General features: G+C 36.7%; 1 protein-coding gene across 4 annotated transcripts in view; it reads left to right on the top strand.

Annotated features, from left to right (window-relative positions):
• SETD2 (SET domain containing 2, histone lysine methyltransferase) overlaps window positions 1-19,819 on the top strand; it is a 119,624-nt gene that overhangs the window by 43,083 nt on the left and 56,722 nt on the right. For all 4 annotated transcript variants that reach the window (XR_005021739.1, XM_036867939.1, XM_036867938.1 and 1 more), the window contains exons 4-9: window positions 460-591; window positions 3,421-3,549; window positions 6,870-6,993; window positions 8,274-8,351; window positions 10,061-10,158; window positions 12,252-12,378. Coding sequence is in view for 3 of the 4 variants with exons in the window: in XM_036867939.1 (XP_036723834.1) it covers window positions 460-591; window positions 3,421-3,549; window positions 6,870-6,993; window positions 8,274-8,351; window positions 10,061-10,158; window positions 12,252-12,378 (688 nt within the window). In the remaining variant the exon portion in view is untranslated. The remainder of the gene's footprint in view (window positions 1-459; window positions 592-3,420; window positions 3,550-6,869; window positions 6,994-8,273; window positions 8,352-10,060; window positions 10,159-12,251; window positions 12,379-19,819) is intronic.

The raw sequence follows: 19,819 nt of genomic DNA, 5'->3' as shown, positions 1-19,819 counted from the left end.
GTGGAGTCTTAACCACTGGGCTGCAGGGAAGTCCATGAGGACTGATTCTTAAACCTAACTTTAATTAATCAGCTGTGTTATTATTTGATATTCATGAGTTTTCCTATTTTTCTGTGGAGCCAAATATGACTATTAACATTTGAAACTGCTCAGAATTCAAGGTTTAGATGACAAGGACTAGGAAATAAGGACTGAGTCCAAAATGATAGATTTGCACTTATCCCAGCTTCCCATTTGCCAAGGCTGAGGTTGTCTCTCTCACCTGTTTTGCAATACAATTCTTAGTGTTTTCAGTCTCATAAATGCCTTAGTGGTTAGATGTTTTCTTCTCTCTGAATGATTGACTTAACCAGAATCATTAAATGGGAAACTAGTGAGATTTAGCACATTTTTGATTGTGTATGTTGTATCATTGCCAGGACATTTATTTAACCATTTTAATAAAATTTTACCCAATAGAAAGAAGAATAAATCCCATCGGGATATTAAGCGAATGCAGTGTGAGTGTACACCTCTTTCTAAAGATGAAAGAGCTCAAGGTGAAATAGCATGTGGGGAAGATTGTCTTAATCGTCTCCTCATGATTGAATGGTAAGTAAATTAGAATGTTCTTCTTTTGCTCAACTATTCTATTAAATGTCTCTAAATTTTAAGAAGCATTATTAGGAGTAAATTTAACTTTTCTCCTTCCACCTATTGTTGAGTATTTCTGAGCAATGAAATCTCCAATGTGTAATAGTGTTTATAAGGAGGCAAATTTCCCTTGCATTGTGCGTTAGATTATAGTACGTGTTGTAAGTGCTCTGTAAAGTAGCCCTAATGCTAACATAGTAATAGTAATTTTTACCCAGTCTCCTTTTATCTCTTGTAAGGTTCACGTCCTGAGAGGTAAATGTTGGTATTTTTTAGCTTTTACTATAAAATAAGCTAAAACCCTAACATTTCAAAAGTGCTTAAAGTAAAATGTCTTGCTCCTCCAAGCCTCAATCCCTCTATTTGTAGTCTTTCCAGATAATTTTTATGCCTATACCAGCATGGGTAGACATTTCCTCTTTTTATGTGTAGAAATGAAATCCTTACTATATTTACTTTTTGAAACTTTGTTTGCCCTCACCTGCCACACACACTTTTCTTTTTTTTAGTAATTTTTTTTTTTAATGTATTTTTGGCTGCGTTGGGACTTCGTTGCTGCGCGCGGGCTTTCCCTAGTTGTGGCGAGCGGGGGCCACTACTCACTGCGGTGCACAGGCCCCTCATCGTGGTAGCTGCTCTTGTTGCGGAGCACGGGCTCTAGGCACGTGGGCCTCAGTAGCTGTGGCTCGCGGGCTCTAGAGCGCAGGCTCACTAGTTGTGGCACACGGGCCAAGTTGCTCCACGGCATGTGGGATCCGATCCTCCCGGACCAGGGCTCGAACGCGTGTCCCCTGCATTGGCAGGTGGATTCTTAACCACTGTGCCACCAGGGAAGTCCCCACACTTTTAATTAAATATGTTTCGGAGACCTATTCAGAGCTACATATTTAGACCTATCTAAATCTTTCTCTTGACTACATTATGTATTCTATTCATAGTTAACCCATAATTATTAATCTTCTATTGATAGACATTTGCTTCCATATTTTTCATATAAACAGTAAATACCTTTACATTAAAAAAATGTGATTTTTAAAAAAAAACCAGTCTGATTGAAAATTGTATCATTTTTAACATGGAAAGAATATTAAGGTGATTTATAGTATAGGTACCTTATTTTTAGTGTTAATGAAGTGTTTTTTTTTTTTAAACTCAGTTTTTGGTTTTGCTTATGTAATAGTGTTACAAAAATAAAACATATACCTCAAAAAATAAAAAAGAGAAAGCATTTTTGGTATTTTTAAATGTAAACTAAAAGTAGAGATGACAGTAAACATATAAGAAGAGAAGAGGGATTTCCCTGGTGGCACAGTGGTTAAGAATCCGCCTGCCAATGCAGGGGACACGGGTTTGAGCCCTGGTCTGGGAAGATCCCACATGCCGCGGAGCAACTAAGCCCGTGCGCCACAACTACTGAGCCTGCACTCTAGAGCCCACGAGCCACAGCTACTGAGCCCGCGCTCTAGAGCCCACGAGCCACAACTACTGAGCCCGTGTGCCACAACTACTGAAGCCTGTGAGCCTAGAGCCCATGCTCCGCAATGAGAAGCCACCACAATGAGAAGCCTGCACACTGCAACTAAGAGTAGCCACCGCTCGCCACAACCAGAGAAAGCCCACGCACAGCAACGAAGACCCAATGCAGCCTAATTAATTAATTAATTAATTAATTAAAAAAGAAGAGAAGACATAAGAACAGTATGCTCCTAATTTGACATTGTTGCCCTAGTCTCTGCATTCTTCTGGTTTTCCTGCCAACCTTGTTGAACAGATATGAAGTACAGAAATTCTTTTTTCTTGTTATTCCCACGCTCAAAACTTTTAGTGGTTCTCAAGATTAGGTTCAAATGTAACCTTGGTATTGAGAGCCCTTCATAGTACATCAACAACCTGCCTTTTCATCTTCCAGCAACCCACCTTTCTTATCAGTTATCCTTAGCTATTTTATTCCTCTTTTCTCAAGTAGGCCTTGTTTCCTATTTCTGCACACAGGTGGGCACTGTCATTGTACCTCTTGTTTTCCTTATGTGTCCATATCCTATGTGTCATTAGAGATTCTGCTTTAATCCTACTCCTTGCAGAAAGCTTTCCTTCACTGCTTCTCTCCAGAGTGAATCCCTTATCCTTTGGACATCTGTAAAAATGTTGCTTACTACTACTGGTTTGGCAATAAATAATAATATATTGGAAATAATTGGTAATTTTTATTGTAGCCTTACTCAGTATTAAAAGCCTTTGTATCTGTCAGCTTTGGAATATTAAGAATTCAGTAAATTTTTGATTTTAGTTTTATTCTAAGATCCATGAGGGAAGAGCCTTGCCAGTTTATATTGTGCTTACTCTGAACAAAGATATGTTTAATGACGACTTTGGTTTCTCTTAAATGTAGCTCAAGTAGTTAGCTACATTCAAAAGATGAAATTAGTGATGTTTGGAGTGGAATATAAGAGAAGGTGCACTGATTGAAAATAAGTTAGCTCTGCATAGTTGTCAGAGTACTGCAGACTTACATGCAGCCTGGAAATGTATCTTAGACAGTCAGGGAGGGGTAATGACCAGTTGACAAGACTGTATTTTGGGCATCATCTGTTTAACAATGTAGACACTCAATTTTAAGGAATCCCTTCATGATGGAAAGAATTATTGAGGAAGGCTCACTTGGAGGTTTACCACACATACGCTGATTATGCCATAAAGATATGGATATATTTACATAACATTCTAGTGAACGTGTTTTTGGTTCTTTTACTGCTTTGAAGAATTAATTTTCTCCTTTTCTCATTTCAGTTCTTCTCGGTGTCCAAATGGGGATTATTGTTCCAATAGACGGTTTCAAAGAAAACAGCATGCAGATGTGGAAGTCATACTCACAGAAAAGAAAGGCTGGGGCTTGAGAGCTGCTAAAGACCTTCCTTCGTAAGTTATGTTTTAATCGCCTTTCACTTCATTTGTGTTGTTGAAGTTGGTTAGATACTTTTTAGGAAAATAATTTGCCTATTACACTGAAGTTTAATAATGATTATTGTGCAGAATGACCACTTGGTAGCTAGTTTGTTCGTTTTAAATTCACTTCTTTTAGGAAATTAAATAGAAATCTCTCCTGTCTATATATGAGAGAGCAGTTTGTCCCTTGTGATATTTGAACTAGGCCGGTCCTTCTTTGTCTGATAGTTATGTTACCTTTAATTCCAAGTAATTACCAAGTGTTTGCTGTAGATCCCCAGAATCCCTATGAAACTCTATAAAAAGGAGTTAGGACAGAATCTATAAAATTGAATCTATATAAAGTTTAGTTGGGATAAGAGTAGTGGAGAGTGTCTGAGGATATTGAGATAGAGAATTAAAGCATACTTGATAGACACTCATTAAACATTTTTGAATGAATAAATGTTGCCTTCTAAAGTCATGTAACTTTTATATGTAATGCAATAAAAGGTTCAGTTTTATTTTCTACCATATTCGGTATTTCCTTTAGCCACTAATTTTCTTACATATAGCATATTTAAGTATTCTTATGAAAGTTGAGTACCTTTTTCTTTAAAGTTAAGTATATACAGATTACATGTGTTTATGATTGAAGAATTTTTTAAAATACATCAAAGGAATAAAGGAAGAAAATAAAACAGTTGCTGATTCTAGTGACTCAGGCACAACTATTGTTTCAGAATCCTAAGCATATGGCCACATTTGAATGGGAATTGGGATGGGGTGAGGGGTTTTAGTCTTTTTATTGTGGGGATTCAAAGCAACCAGGTAGCAAATAACCTAATAATAATAACCACCACCACCACCACCAGGTAATTTAGTTTTCTGACAGGAACCTCATGTATCTTTTGAAAGCCAAATCTTTGGTTTTTATTGTGAAAATAGGAAATGATATTCATGTCACTTATCCTTTTGAGAACCAACCAGAAAAAACCCACGTTTTATTATATAAAAAAGTAGATAGTAGGAACCTCATATATTTCCCTTTTCTGCAAAGTATTATCAAAGTATTTTGGTTTATAACCATTTTTAAATTGTTTCTTTGAAACAAGTATCTCAGAATCATCTCAGTATGTTTCATATCCAAATTCATTGGATCCTTTATAATATTTTAAATAAATAGTAGACTAAGCTTCCCTTGAACACTGTTAACAACACTGAACTCAGTACTCCCCAAGGCAGTCTGGTGCATTTCTAAAATCACTAACTCTGGCCTAGATGCAGGTTTTCAGGTATGCTTTCTTTTATTCTACTCAAGCCAGCCAGGCTTTTCTTTTGGAGAGTCTTTTTAAAATTTTTTTAAAGGAACTCCAGTTTGGACATAACCCTCTCTTACAGGGGTAGTAATGGACACTGCCTCTTGGCAGAGTCTGCACTAACATAGCTTCAACTTTAACGTAAATTCTTGTTGTATGCAACAGAGACTATTTGATGGCTCAGGAGTCCGTGTCTGTTACGGGGAAGGAGATGGGAGAAGAGAGGAGAGAATGTGTGACTGGTTCACATAGCAGGTTAAAATTTCCTGAAGCTCTTTAGCTTTCCTCAACTACCCACAAAGAACCCTGCTTTGGTAAAATATACTAGGACTTAATGTTTCCAGGATTCCCACACCTTCACTCATGTACTTCCATGTGCTGATGGTAATACCAATTTTATAAATTTTTAACTCTAAGCTATTTAGGTGTTCACTGGTAGAGTATTCCCACTTAAGAAGGGCATACTGTCAGATGTGCACGGTATGAGGAGGAGGTATTTGGAGCAAAGCTCCTAGTTACTGTTAAAATACCATGACAGACGCCACCAAAAAAATAAGCAAATTCCTACCAAAACCCTCAAGTTTTAGGCTATAGGAATGGAAGGCAGTGCTGTCTAGGTTGACTTAATGTTATTGGATACCAAATGGGACTTTGTTTTTTTGCGGGGTGGGGGAGGGGTGGAGTAAAATTCACACAATATATTATTAGCCTTTTTAAAGTGCACAATTCAGTGGCATTTAGTACATTCATAATATTGGGCAGCTATCACCTCTGTCTAGTTCCAAAAATTTTTATCACCCCAAAAGGAAACCCCTTACCCATTAAGCAGATTCTCCCTATTGCCCCCTCTTCCCAGCCCTTGGCAACCTCTAAATCTGCCATCTCTATGGATTTACCTTATTCTAGATATTTATATGAAATACAAATGTGGCTTTTTGTTTCTGGCTTCTTAAAGAAAGCGTTAAACATAGCATTTTTTTAGCGTGGCCAAAAAAAAAGAAAAAAAGGAGAAGTATACTGATTATGTCAGTATATCATAACGAATACAAATGATATACATTTTTACATTTAAAAAATCTCTTTGGTTAGTGTTAGGGCACATTTGTTTATTTTCTCTCTGTGCGTCTTGTGGGATCTTAGTTCCCCGACCAGGGAATGAACCCAGGCCCCAGCAATGAAAGTGCCGAGTCCTAACCACTGGACAGCCAGGGAATTCCAGGGCATGTTTATTTTGAAAGGGTAAGACAAGACTTCCAGGTAGGTCATTTCAGGTCAGAACTTGGGAGTAAACTGTAGAGAAGCATTTGTTTACATGGAGGTAATACTTGAAGTCATTGGTGAGAATGAGCTTTTATAAAATAAAGGGAGAGGGAAGAGACTGAGAATATCTTCAATAGAGAAGAAATAGGTAAATAACCATGAAAGAACAATCAAAGGTAGAAGGTAACTGAAAGAAGCCAAGGAGAGAGCTTAATCATGATTGTTGATAAATGCTAGAGAAAACTCACAGAGAATGCAGTCAGAGAAAAGGTATATTTGACTTTTAACATCATTAGAGACCTTTGAGAGTAAAGGTAGTTAAGTAGAAGGGCTGCTGTATTTAAGTTGCCTTCTTTTTTCTTAGGACATAAAGCCTCTCATTTTTCACTGCTTCTGATTTCTTCATAACTGTTTCTCAGTTGTGAATCATTGTTTTCATGATAATGTAAACCAGACTTGGAAGTTCGTTTTAATATCTAGTGAGAGCAAGGATACGCATTTTGTTATAAGTGTAAATTATAAAAGCTTCTTAGAGTCAACATTCTTTGCAAAGTATTAGGAAGGAGAAAATTAACCTCGATTAGTTGCTAGGCACTTTACATATATTTTAATTACATCTTGTGTAATAGCAAATCTGTCCACTTTACAATAGTTTTTAAAATTCATTATTTTTGCATGGATGTATGTGTTTTCCGTATATCTCCTAGGCAGGAAATGCTGTTTTTCTTTTGCCAGGAACACCTTTGTCCTGGAATATTGTGGAGAGGTACTTGATCATAAAGAGTTTAAAGCCCGGGTAAAGGAGTATGCACGAAACAAAAACATCCACTACTATTTCATGGCCCTGAAGAATGATGAGGTAAGTGGCATGAATGTGTTTGTTTTGAAACAGATCTGGAAGTTCTTGAGTTTGAAAGGGGTCATTGATATGGACTGATCTCTAAAATATATTAAGTGACCAAAATAAGGAGCTGAACAGTGTGGATAGTTTTTTTCTATTTGCTTACAAAAAGGATGAGGGAGAGGGGGGTATTTACATGTATATGTAAATGTAAACATACATGCTTCATACTACAATTCTTAAAAATTATTGATGGCCCCCAAAGAGCTTTTGTTTATGTGGATTATATTTATCAATATTTATATTAAAGATGAAAGCTGAGAAGTTGAAAATATTTTTTTATTAAACCATTTAAAAGTGACAATAAGCCTATGATGTTGACACAAATAACATACGCTTTTGTGAAAATTAAGCATTTTCCAAAAAGTATTTTTTTTAGTGAGGAGTACCATTTACAAATCTGTTTAATGTCTGGCTTACTAGAATTTAGCTAGATTCTCATGTCTGCCTCTACGTTCAATCTGGAAATGCAAGTTGTAGGGACCCATCCTAGGACCTGTTGAATCTCACTCTGAGGGTGGGCTCAGCAAGAGTTTTAACAAGCTCTCCAGTGGATTCAGATACATACTCAAGTTTGAGAGCTACTGCACTGTGGTATCGCATGCATTGAAAATGAAGTTTTAAACACAGGAAGTAAGATTGGAATATAATAGGATGTAAGAAATAGCTAAAAGAAAATGAGACATTGATATATATGGAGATAATTTTGCCCCCTAGGTAAAATGTTGATAGTTAGAGATCTTTCTGAGGAAGAAGTTGGATATTTGTCACTATTTTTTTTTAAAGAAACTCCTTTATTTATTTATGTATTTTTGGCTGTGTTGGGTCTTCGTTTCTGTGCGAGGGCTTTCTCCAGTTGCGGCAAGCGGGGGCCACTCTTCATTGCGGTGCGCGGGCCTCTCACTGTCGCGGCCTCTCTTGTTGCGGAGCACAGGCTCCAGACGCGCAGGCTCAGTAGTTGTGGCTCACGGGCCTAGTTGCTCTGTGACATGTGGGATCTTCCCAGACCAGGGCTCGAACCCGTGTTCCCTGCATTGGCAGGCAGATTCTCAACCACTGCGCCACCAGGGAAGCCCCGGATATTTGTCACTTTGATGTGTAAAGTAATATGAGAGCGTTCTCTAAACGAACGGGGGATTAGGGATAAGGGTCTTAAATTTGCCGGATGCCTTGCCTTTGCAAAATGCACATATGTTTTAAGGTCTCATTTTTAACTGTTAAATTATCCTTTTCCCTAGATAATAGATGCCACTCAGAAAGGAAATTGCTCCCGGTTCATGAATCACAGCTGTGAACCAAACTGTGAGACTCAAAAAGTAAGTTGAGGTAGATTTAGAGTTTGGGATATTTGTTCAGGACCGCTGTTCTGACTATTAATTTTAGATTCTATACCAAAGGTACCCATGGATATTATTTTTTAATCATTTTAATGATTTTTTTTCTTACTCTGTTAAAATTTATTTTGAAGTAAGTTTAGATGTATAAAATAATAAATAGTGCTGAAATAGTACAGAGTTCCTATATATTATCCTTCACTAGCTTCTGCAAATGTTTACATTGAACATAACCATAATACAATTACCCAATCCAGGAAATACTGTTAACTACTAACTCGTCTAAAGACCTTATTCAAGTTTTGCCATCTGTCATTTTTCTAGTCTAGGATCCAATCCAGGAACTCCAGTTGCATTTAATTGTCACATCTCTGCCCATAAATTTTAGATATTGTTTAAGGTGCCGAAATGAAAAACTAAACTTTAATTTTGATGAAGTCCAGTGTGTACTATTATATTCAGATTTTATATCAGTCTTATCCAGGTGCCAAATTTGGTGGTTTTAATAACATTTATAAGGGGCTGAATGGCCACAGATGAGAGAGACGATATATGGTATGCATGTGGATATACTTCTCCTCAACAAAGGCCAGACTTTGGGTCTTGGTTATCTTTATGTCCTTGTGCCTGGCACATAGTTGACACTTGATAAATCCATTTACCGAATTCGATGTAACATTTTGAGGTAATGATCTTGGTACCCTCTAATTTGTGTTTTAAGCTTAGAGTTAAAAAAAAAAGCATATATATGCACATTAGAATATTGGTTCTTTTTTAGGTTAAGAAAGCTATGGACCCACGCCCTAGAAAAATATATCAGTGATTTCCTCTCATATTGAATAGTTTTGACTCTTGGATATTTTTTGCCCTTTGATCTCTGTACTAATAGATCTTAGATACAGCTCTTCCAAGAGCCAAAACATATAACGAATAGGAGAACCCAGTGTGAAATTATTTAACCTAATTAAGTTCTGGTTCTAGTTTTGCCTGCAGCTGGTGGCCACATGTCTAGCTGTGAGACTCCACCTGTACTGCTTCTCTTCACCTCTTTAAGTCTGGGTTTTTCATCAGTAGGGGTTCAAATGGTCTGGACAGGAGCTTCCCAGTCAACTTACATCTTACATATTCTGGAACTACAAGGTCCAATCCCTGTGTATTTACCCCCATTTTAATTTTTGAGTTTTATGTATCTGTTCTGATGCTTCCCTTCCCTTTCTCTACACTCAGCATTATGTCCACTGCTTCATGAAATTAAACTTCTGGCATTGTTGTTTCCCTTTTTCCACGCCCCATCTTATCTTAGTTACTTTCAACATAAGGTAATACAAATTCGCCTGGTACTCAGTGACACCAAGCATTCCATATTTGCCTATTTTTACTACAAGTGAATCTTTACCATGTGGAAATGTGTATTAAGATAAGTTAAAGTAGCAGTTACTTTTATTAGAGTTAAATTATAGATGATATTCATCTGGTTGCTCATTAAATAAGAGTGATACTTAAGTTTTTTCTGTTTTTTTTTTTTTTTTTTTTAGTTTCCCTGTTAGCTATTTGGAAAAGCCTTTATTATCTAAAGAGGCACATGCATAATTAAGGCAGATGATGATGATCTTTTTTAAAAAAAAAACAAACACACACACACATAGATTAACCAGTTACTAATTTCTTTTCTTTTAAAAACAACATCTCAGTGGACTGTGAACGGACAACTGAGAGTTGGGTTTTTTACCACCAAACTGGTTCCTTCAGGCTCAGAGTTAACATTTGACTATCAGTTCCAAAGATATGGGTGAGTATTGATTCCGTTCTGTTTTGCTGCTTCTGATGGAGAAATAGACTGTTCAGATATAGAAATCTAAAACTTAGATGTGAATTACTAAGAAGTTATATGTACTGTCAGTTCTTATCTATAGTGTTCTCTTTTAGTTCTGTGTATTTTCCTTCTGTATGACACTTCAGGGAATTAAGGGATATTGTACTGGAACTACATGTTCCTTCTCTGAACTTCATGCTGCCTTATTTATATAATTATGTTTCTAATGTAATTTTAAAACTTTTTATTACAGAAATGTCAACAGGGTGTTGACATGGTATAAAGAGAACAATATAATGAATCCCTGTGTGGCCATAATTCATCTGTCAGTTATCAGTTCATGACTTTATCATGTCTCATCTATACCATATTGTACTCTGAAAAATAATTTGTTACCTAGTTCTACCACAACCAGTAACTGATGCAATAGCACTGAATACCCCTAGCATTTATATTGTGGTTTTAATAAAACCCCACTAAAAGGAACAGGGTTCCTCGGAGAAATGTCTGGTGTCAACTTTGGGACAGGTATTGAACAAGATAACTCTGGATAATCTCCTCATACCAGAAAATCAGTTATAAAAGATTAGGAGGGTCATGTCAAAGGGACTTTGGAGGTAGCTTGAATAGAATCTCACTTAGCAAAAGTGGGAGAGTTCTTATTAACACTTAAGCATCATTAAGAATAATAATGGCAAGTGGTTTGAAACACACTACGTAAAATCCATGAGTTTTAATGACATTTTAAAAATAAAAGCGCATTAGTCATAATTGAAAGGAACCAATTCATGATTTTGGAAACTAGTTTTTGTTTTTTTTTTAATTGAAGTACAGTTGATGTGCAATATTACATAAGTTACAGGTATACAACATAGTGAATCACAATTTTTAAAGGTTATATTCCATCTATAGTTACTACAAAACACTGGCTATATTCCCTCTATTGTACAGTACATCCTAGTAGCTTATTTATTTTATGCATAATAGTTACATCTCTTAATCCCCTATCCCTCTTTTGCCCCTTCCCCTTTCCCTCTCCCTACGAGTAACCACTAGTTTAAAAATTAAAAGAAGAAAAAAATCAAGGATTTATCCTTCCTTTCCCAAGTGAATTTTTGATTAAACCAAGCCGTTGGTGAGAGGAAGTTCTTTATAGAGGTTATTTTAGCTAATAAATGAAGCCAGTAATGGTATCACCATTTTGCAACACCTCATGAACTAATGGATCTAGGCAATGGTCAAGTATTCTGGGGTTGACCAGGTTCCATGTAGGGCTCCATTATTTTTTTTTTCCTCTTGTATTTGTACTGTCCTCTTTGAAAGAAAGGAAACTGGAAATTAAGTGCTGTTTGTGATTCCCTGCTGTATTTATCAAATATTTTTGTGCCTCTGATTGCTACTGTAATATACTAAATCTATCAGTTTACTTTTGGAATAGTCCTTCGTGTTTTCCTTGGGTAGCTCTGGTTGCAGAGTAAATAAATGGCAGAGGTGGTTTATACCCAGGGCTGTAGACTTAGGCCAGTATTCTTTCCTCCACTTTACCTTGACTCCATGGTTACATTTATTTATTACTATATTTATTAGTCGTGTCTCATCCTTATGTAATGATAACTTTTAATAACCACTTGTTTCCTTCTAAGTGTCCTTTACTAATTATGCATTTTATATCTATATATCTGTTCATAATAATACATTTTGTTCTGTGTGTCAGTTAAATATTTACATATAAGTTATAGGTGTTGATCTATTTAAACAATTTTGTTCTTAGCCCCAACAGGTATATATGATCTCTTATTTTCATACATTAGTAGAAACTCTCATAAATGGAGAAATTACTTATTAATTTCTTGGCTAGTTTTGTCTAGCTAATAAAGAATGACTTATTTTTAAGAGCAATTTTCAGGCATTTCCATTAGCTAGTATCAGGTTTGTTGGTGTCTCTTAAAAAAACTGTTTTTTTCCTTTAAGCTGGATTGACTCTTCTCCTGTATGTAATTGCTATACTATCAACATTTTTTATGGTTTACTTTCACATAATTGGCATCTTTCCTATGCTCCTCGAACAGGAAAGAAGCGCAGAAATGTTTCTGTGGGTCGGCTAATTGTCGGGGTTACCTGGGAGGAGAGAACAGAGTCAGCATCAGAGCAGCAGGAGGGAAAATGAAGAAAGAACGATCTCGGAAGAAGGATTCGGTAAGTGTTCCGTTCTTCTTTCAACTGTCACCATGTGCATTTTAAGAAGGGAGGTAGCTTTCCTGATTGAACTTTGAAAAGTCAAACTACAACCAGAGAAATTCAGGGTCAAATGAGATAATCATGGAAAAGAAGTACGATTGCTATTTTTGTTTCATGGAGATGAGACTTGGATACTGAGAACTATTGAAGTCATCTTGAAAACAGACAGGCTAATAGTTTTGTTTTTTTTTTAAATTTTTTATTTATTTATTTATTATTTATTTTTGGCTGCATTGGGTCTTCGTTTCTGTGTGAGGGCTTTCTCTAGTTGCGGCGAGCGGGGGCCACTCTTCATCACGGTGCGCGGGCCTCTCACTGTCGCGGCCTCTCTTGTTGCGGAGCACAAGCTCCAGACGCGCAGGCTCACTAGTTGTGGCTCACGGGCTTAGTTGCTCTGCGGCATGTGGGATCTTCCCAGATCAGGGCACGAACCTGTGTCCCCTGCATTGGCAGGCAGACTCTCAACCACTGCACCACCAGGGAAGCCCCCAGACAGGCTAATAGTTTTTGAGAGCCTGTAAAACTCCTAATCTTATGTATAAGTAACATGTTTATCTGTTGACTCACATAAGTCTGATCTACATTCCTAATCTTTTAATATTGTTTTGTCTTTCGTTTGCACGTGTTCTTAAAATCTCTAAAAATCCTCCTTGGAGCGTAAGGTGAGTTTTGAGAGGTAACAGGCAACCCAAGAGTGAGAAAGGGATAGTCTCAGATGGTCCTTGTATTTAATCCATTAGAACAGTGGTTGATAGCCTTTCTTCTATCCCAGTTCACCTGAGTCACAACTGGAGGTGAGTGGTATCTTGCTACTACAGGAGCTCTTAACTGGGACAAGAATTTTGTGTCGTTTTTAAAAATTCCCCCGCGCCCCCGCTTTTTCTGAGGATCCCTTTGTCAGAGCAGTGTTTCTCCACCTCAGAACCACTTGGCAGGGTCCATTGTAAAAATGCACATTTTGGGGCCTATCCCCAGACCTATGAATCTTAGTGGAGGGCCAGAAGGAGCCAGGGGGCCAGAGGTGTTAACCAGCAAATCCACCTGTGAGTCTTTTGCAGTTAGCTCATTCCTAGGCTTTTCAGGAACCCATACTTATGTTAAGAATTATAAATGACAGTAGTCTTACTATTTAGTTGAGCAGATAGAAAGCATAAGTCAGGAAAGGGATAAAAATATAATACTTAAAAGGTGATGTCAGTAAACCCAAATTAATTGGAGAGAATTAGTTATTGAGAATCTGAATTCTATAAGAAGACTTAAATAGCAGGAAGCATTAGAAAGGGCCATTTAAAAATTCAAAAAAAAAAAAGGGTCAAAAAAAGGGTCATTTAAAAAATGCAAAAAGGGAAAGTTTACAAGAAACACCCATGCTTCTACCACCCAAGATGAACAAATGCTCTTTAGAGTATTGTTGCTTCAGCTCTATTTTTTAGAGAGCATATATATATTGTAACTGTGTGCTAAGCACTATTCTAAGCGCCTGACACATTAACTCATTTAATTCTCACAATGAGCCCTTTTAAGTTAGGTACAAGGATTTTCCTTCTTTTACAGATGAGAACACTAAAGCACAGAGGTTACAAGGTCACCCAATAAGCGATGGGAAAGAGCTAGTCTAGCTCTTTTCTTTGCTTTTAACCGTATTGAGTTCCTTTGTGTAGAGTTTTAGAAATGATATATATATATATATATATATATATATGTATATATATATATATATTTCTACAATTTTTTTTTAATTTTAATTTTATTTATTTTTTTGGCTGTGTTGGGTCTTCGTTGCTGCACCTGGGCTTTCTCTAGTTGCGGTGAGCGGGGGCTACTCTTCATTGCGGTGTGTGGGCTTCTCATTGCAGTGGCTTCTCTTGTTGCGGAGCACGGGCTCTAGGCGTGTGGGCTTCAGTAGTTGTGGCTCACAGGCTCCAGAGCGCAGGCTCAGTAGTTGTGGCTCGCAGGCTTAGTTGCTCCGCGGCATGTGGGATCTTCCTGGACGAGGGATGAACCCGTGTCCCCTGCACTGGCAGGCGGATTCTTAACCACTGCGCCACCAGGGAAACCCCTACAATTTGTTTTTTACTCTTCCATGTTGGTGTATGTATATGTATATATATGTACATTTTTAACTGCTGTAAAGGTTTTCATCATATAACAGTTTATTTACATATATTCCTACTGATGAACACTTGTGTTTCCAGTCTTTTGCTCTTAATGTCTTTGCACATGTCTCTTCTGTACATGTTTCTTTAAGGTATATCCATGGAAGTGGGGTCACTGGGTCATAGCCTATTAGCTTTTGGACCTGACTATTACAGGGAATTTTTCTTTAAACTTCATCAAGATTACTTTTATTTTTAACTCTTGTTTCATGTAATTGATAGTTTACCAGAGCAACCACAAAGTAGTCATTAAACATGTTGACCTAAGCTAAAATCTCCATAAAAGCTTCCCTTTGGCTATTTTCTGTTTTCAGAACTTACATTAAAAACTGCATTATTGGTGGGGAGTGTTATTGTAGTGTGATGGTTTCCTGGGTGGTATTATACTGCCATCATAACAATATCAGATGGCTTTCTACCTTCCTGATAAGATTCAGGAACAACCCCAAGGGACCAAGATGTAGATATTCCTGGTTTTTGCTTGCTTGTTTTTATTCTGGTAATAGTGTGTTCATATCAGTATTTTATGGTATTGTAGACTAAATTAGATGTAAAGTGAATCTAGTCAGTTGGTGGGCTGAAGTCATGGGTTGCTCCAGATGTGAATTTTTATTTTAATTTATTAATTTATTTATTTTTGGCTGCTTTGGGTCTTCGTTGCTGCACACGGGCTTTCCCTTTGTTGCGGTACGTGGGCTTCTCATTGCAGTGGCTTCTCGTTGCAGAGCACAGGCTCTAGGCGTGCAGGCTTCAGTAGTCGTGGCTCGCTGGCTCTCGAGCGCAGGCTCAGTAGTTGTGGCGCATGGGCTTCATTGCTCCATGGCATGTGGGATCTTCCCGGACCAGGGCTCGAACCCATTTCCCCTGCATTAGCAGGCGGATTCTTAACCACTGCGCCACCAGTGAAGCCCTCCAGATGTGAATTTGAAGCTGTTCCGGAACAGGGATGTTTTGTATGAAACTTTGCCCTGATAGAGGAATGACCCAGAGTGAATCTGGGTTCCTAGAAGGGTCGTTTGTCCTTGACTGTAATGAAGAGTTTAACTCCACTTTAGTTTTAATTGGATTGGTCTCCTACTGAAATTGCGGCTGGCTGCTTAGATTCTGAGTTTTGGTCAGGTACAGTTGAATAGAATCACAAAAGTAGCACCTCTTGAAGTTCCCAAGTGTTAGGGAGTTCCCTGGCAGGGAACTCGGTGCTTTCACTGCCATAGCCCTGGGTTCCATCCCTGGTCGGGGAACTAAGATCCCGCAAACTGCGTGGTACAGCCAAAAAAAAAAAGGAAAGAAAGAAATTCCCAAGTGTTAGTTTTTGGAATTCTTTTGGGTAGGGGATGCCATGGAAAGGAAAAGATAGCAGCAGTTTAAAATATAGTTTTGCATATTTTAACTATTAACAAGAATATTTTAATGGCACTGTAGTCTGCATCTGTCCCCCCATATTAACCTTTGATTGGTGAACATTTCTTATTCCTTGCTCTTATGATTGAAGCTATGTACATACAGTTTATCCACTTAAAACTGTAAGCTCTTCCAGGACAGGTGATTGTCTTCTTTGGGTATGTCACAAACTAGGTACTTAATTAAATACTTAGTTGATGGAGGTATAATAAATCCCTACTATTATCTGATGTTATTTGTAGTTTGTAAATTATAAACAGGGAATAGTCTGAAATTTACCTTAATCTCTTTTGAGTTTGTGAAACAAATTAACAGTAACTAATTTACACAATAAAGAGGGTGAAAAGCCACATAAGAAAGGAAATAGTTGCTTTCAGCAGATAACAAACAAATCCTAGTATCTGGAATATATAGAGAGCTCTGTCTAATCAATAAGAAAAAAATAGCCCCAAAAGAAAAATAAGCAACTTCCATAGACACTTTAGTAATCCAGATAGCCAGTAAACATGTGGAAAGGTGTTCAACCTCATTAGTAATCAGGGGAGTGCAAATTAAAACTACTATCAGATGTTATTTGCATACTGACCACATTGATAAAAATTAAGTCAGATGATACACAGGAACAATAGATCTCATACACTGGTGGTGGAGGTGTAAATGGATACAATCACTTTTGAAAACACTTTGGTGTTATTTACTAAAGGTGAATGTATGTATACTATATGAGCCAGCAGTTGCACTCCTAGGTCTATAACCAGAGAGAGACTTGTTTAAAATGCACATCAGGAATCACAGCAGCATTGCTTACATTAGAAAAAGTAGAAACAACTCAAATACCCATTAACATTAGTATGAATAAATTATAATATATGATGAAAAACTAGTGACAAAAATAAAGAAACTTATGGTTGCATGCAAAAATGATTGCTTAAAATGATGACTTAAAATGTAAAGTTGATTGAAAAAGAACCATGGCACAAAGATTTTTTGTCCAGTGTGATTTCATTTACATAAAGATTAAAAACAGACAAAATTATAGTGTTTAGGGATTTATAATATATGTAGTAAACCTATTTTAAAAATCAGAACTATTTCCTAAAAAGTTAGGAGACATTATCTCTAGAGTTAAGAAGAGAAGGTATTATAACAAGGAAGGGGCACGTGGAGCACTTCAGGAACACTGACAGTATCCTCCCCATCCCCCCACCCTGCCCTTTTACCTGAGTGTTGGTTGCCATGGATATTGCTCAACTGTTTGTTTATTAAACCTGTTTATTTACTAATTGTTTCTATATGTATGTTATATTTATCAGAATGTATTAACAATGGTGCTTTAGATCCATTAAAGACGGTTCATACCCCAAAATAAAGAATAAACATTTTTCTTGGACTGATTAGGTAATTAACAGAATAAATTTTTAAGTGCTGTAGAATTGTCTATATACATATAAATTTTCATTTATCAGTAATTTATTAAAATACATCCTAATCCTCCTTATACTTACCACAAATCCTTTTTCGAAGGTGGTGACCCATAAATGAAAAATAAATACTTTTAGTAAATTTAATGAAAGCAATCAATGTCAGTCATCTCCTGGCTTCCTCCCCTGCAGATGTCCTAAAAGTTATTAATTCCACAATTGATTGTTCACTTGAGTACCCAAAATTATGGAAGCTGTATCATATCACCACTAGGATTGGCATGCTTACTTTTATGTAATACAACCATTAAGGTTATCATTATAGTAGGAATGTTCAAAGGTTGTTCACCTTCTGTATTTTGTTTGCAAAATTTTGTTATTTATACTTCTACATTTTTACTGTTTATTTCCTTAAGAATGCTACTTTTTTATATCCCAGTAGTGCCTTTTATACAGTAATATCTACTCAGTTAATTGATGAATGAAAGTAACAACTCAGTTTTAACTTTAAAGATTACATGCCTAATTATGAAAAGGAAATAACCCCAAAAGGAAATATAAGCTTAGTGAATATTTGCATCTCAAAACTGTCAAAAGCAAGATTCTTGTATTTGAGAGGGAAAGTGGTATTTTAAAGCCCTTGGTCTTTCCTATGCTAATCCTCTGGAATTTGGGACACAGGAAATTTTTACATTTAGGATATGCAAGGAAAAAACATCTTTAAGGAAATTGTTTTACATTAAGATTTAACTATAAATTGGCTTTTCTGTTCATGTATTTAATCTATTCAAAACCTAAGAAATAATACTGGAAACGAAAAAGGATGAGCTTCAAATGTACTTTTTAGAAGGAAATGAGTTTATGTATCTTCAACTTCTTGCAGGCAGCATTTTATATTTTCTCATTTATTTTTGTTCTATATACCCTAATAAAAGAGTTTTGGGATATAATGTGAAATAGAAATGTTTCAATGCCTTGCCTAAAATTATATTAAGTGAGACACTTAGCCAGTTAAGTAACAGAAAATTTCAAGATTTTTTCTTTTAGATTTGCTTTTCTCTAATTTATTATCAGCTCATTCTGTACTTTTATCATTTCATGTCAAGTTGATTTAATGCTATCGTTATATCTCTTCTCCTTCAATCTCTATCTTGTCTAGATTTCATCCTGTTATTGTCAGACTAATTATTCTCAAATTCCATTTTGATCATATTATTCCCTTTTTGGGATTCAGTAATAGAGCTCTCTTACTTAGTCTCATCAAATCCAGATTCTTTTATATTACATCTGAGATGTTCTAACACCAGCCTTCTTTTTGATAAGATTTTTCTCCATTCCTCACTGCACCTTATCCACTCCAGCCAGGCTGAGCATAGTATGCACTGTCCTAATTTTCCATTTCCGGTTGTTCAGACTTTTCCTTCTGCTTCCTCCCTCCTCCCTCCTCTTGTATTTATCTTACCTATTTCTAACCCCACTTCGGTGAATTCATTTCTGGTGACTCTCATTTTAAGCACTCCCTTCATCTTAGACCTCTTAGGTTTTTAAACATTAACATTTGTAGTTAATGCTTCATTGTTCGTTTTCATATGAGTTAATTTTATCTCCCCGATAGTAAGTTCTGTGAGGGTGTCTTTATATCTTTTATAACTGCTGCAACACAGCTAGAAAACAACCTTTGGAACCTTGTTTTTTGTTGCTGTTGTTCTCTATTATTTAATATCTTTGGAACAAAGAATTTATGTAAGTTATAAAGACTATAATTATACTTTATATGTGCTTGTGAGCACTTCTCTGCTTCCTTCTCTCTGCTTATAGCTCCTGGAGGATACCACCATTTTGAATTTTGTGTCTTACCTCCCTTGCCCTTTTTTAAAAACAAACAAACAAATGAATAAAAAATCATTTATTTATTTATTTATTTATTTATTTATTTATGGCTGCATTGGGTCTTCGTTGCTGTGCGCGGGCTTTCTCTAGTTGGGATGAGCGGAGTCTAATCTTCATTGTGGTATGCGGGCTTCTCATTGTGGTGGCTTCTCTTGTTGGCAGAGCACGGGCTCTAGGTGTGCAGACTTCAGTAGTTGTAGCATGTGAGCTCAGTAGTTGTGGCTCTTCGGCTCTGGAGCGCAGGCTCAGTAGTTGTGGCCACGGGCTTAGTTGCTCTGCAGCATGTGGGATCTTCCCGGATCAGGGATCGAACCGGTGTCCCCTGCATTGGCACGTGGATTCTTAACCACTGCGTCATCAGGGAAGTCCCCCTTGCCATTTTAAAATAGACTTTTCAGGTATGTATCTATAAAAAATTTGTTTTTGAGGTGCAGAGAAATGGATTCATACAGCATGCAGTATTCTGGAACTTTAGTTTTTTACATAACATTATGTTTGCTAAGATTGATAATTTTTGTTGCATTTGGCTGC

This window comes from Balaenoptera musculus, chromosome 11 (genome assembly GCF_009873245.2).
Source record: "Balaenoptera musculus isolate JJ_BM4_2016_0621 chromosome 11, mBalMus1.pri.v3, whole genome shotgun sequence".
Taxonomy (NCBI): domain Eukaryota; kingdom Metazoa; phylum Chordata; class Mammalia; order Artiodactyla; family Balaenopteridae; genus Balaenoptera; species Balaenoptera musculus.
The sequence above is the reverse complement of the archived record's forward strand: the minus strand, read 5'-3'. Positions and strand labels throughout refer to the sequence as shown.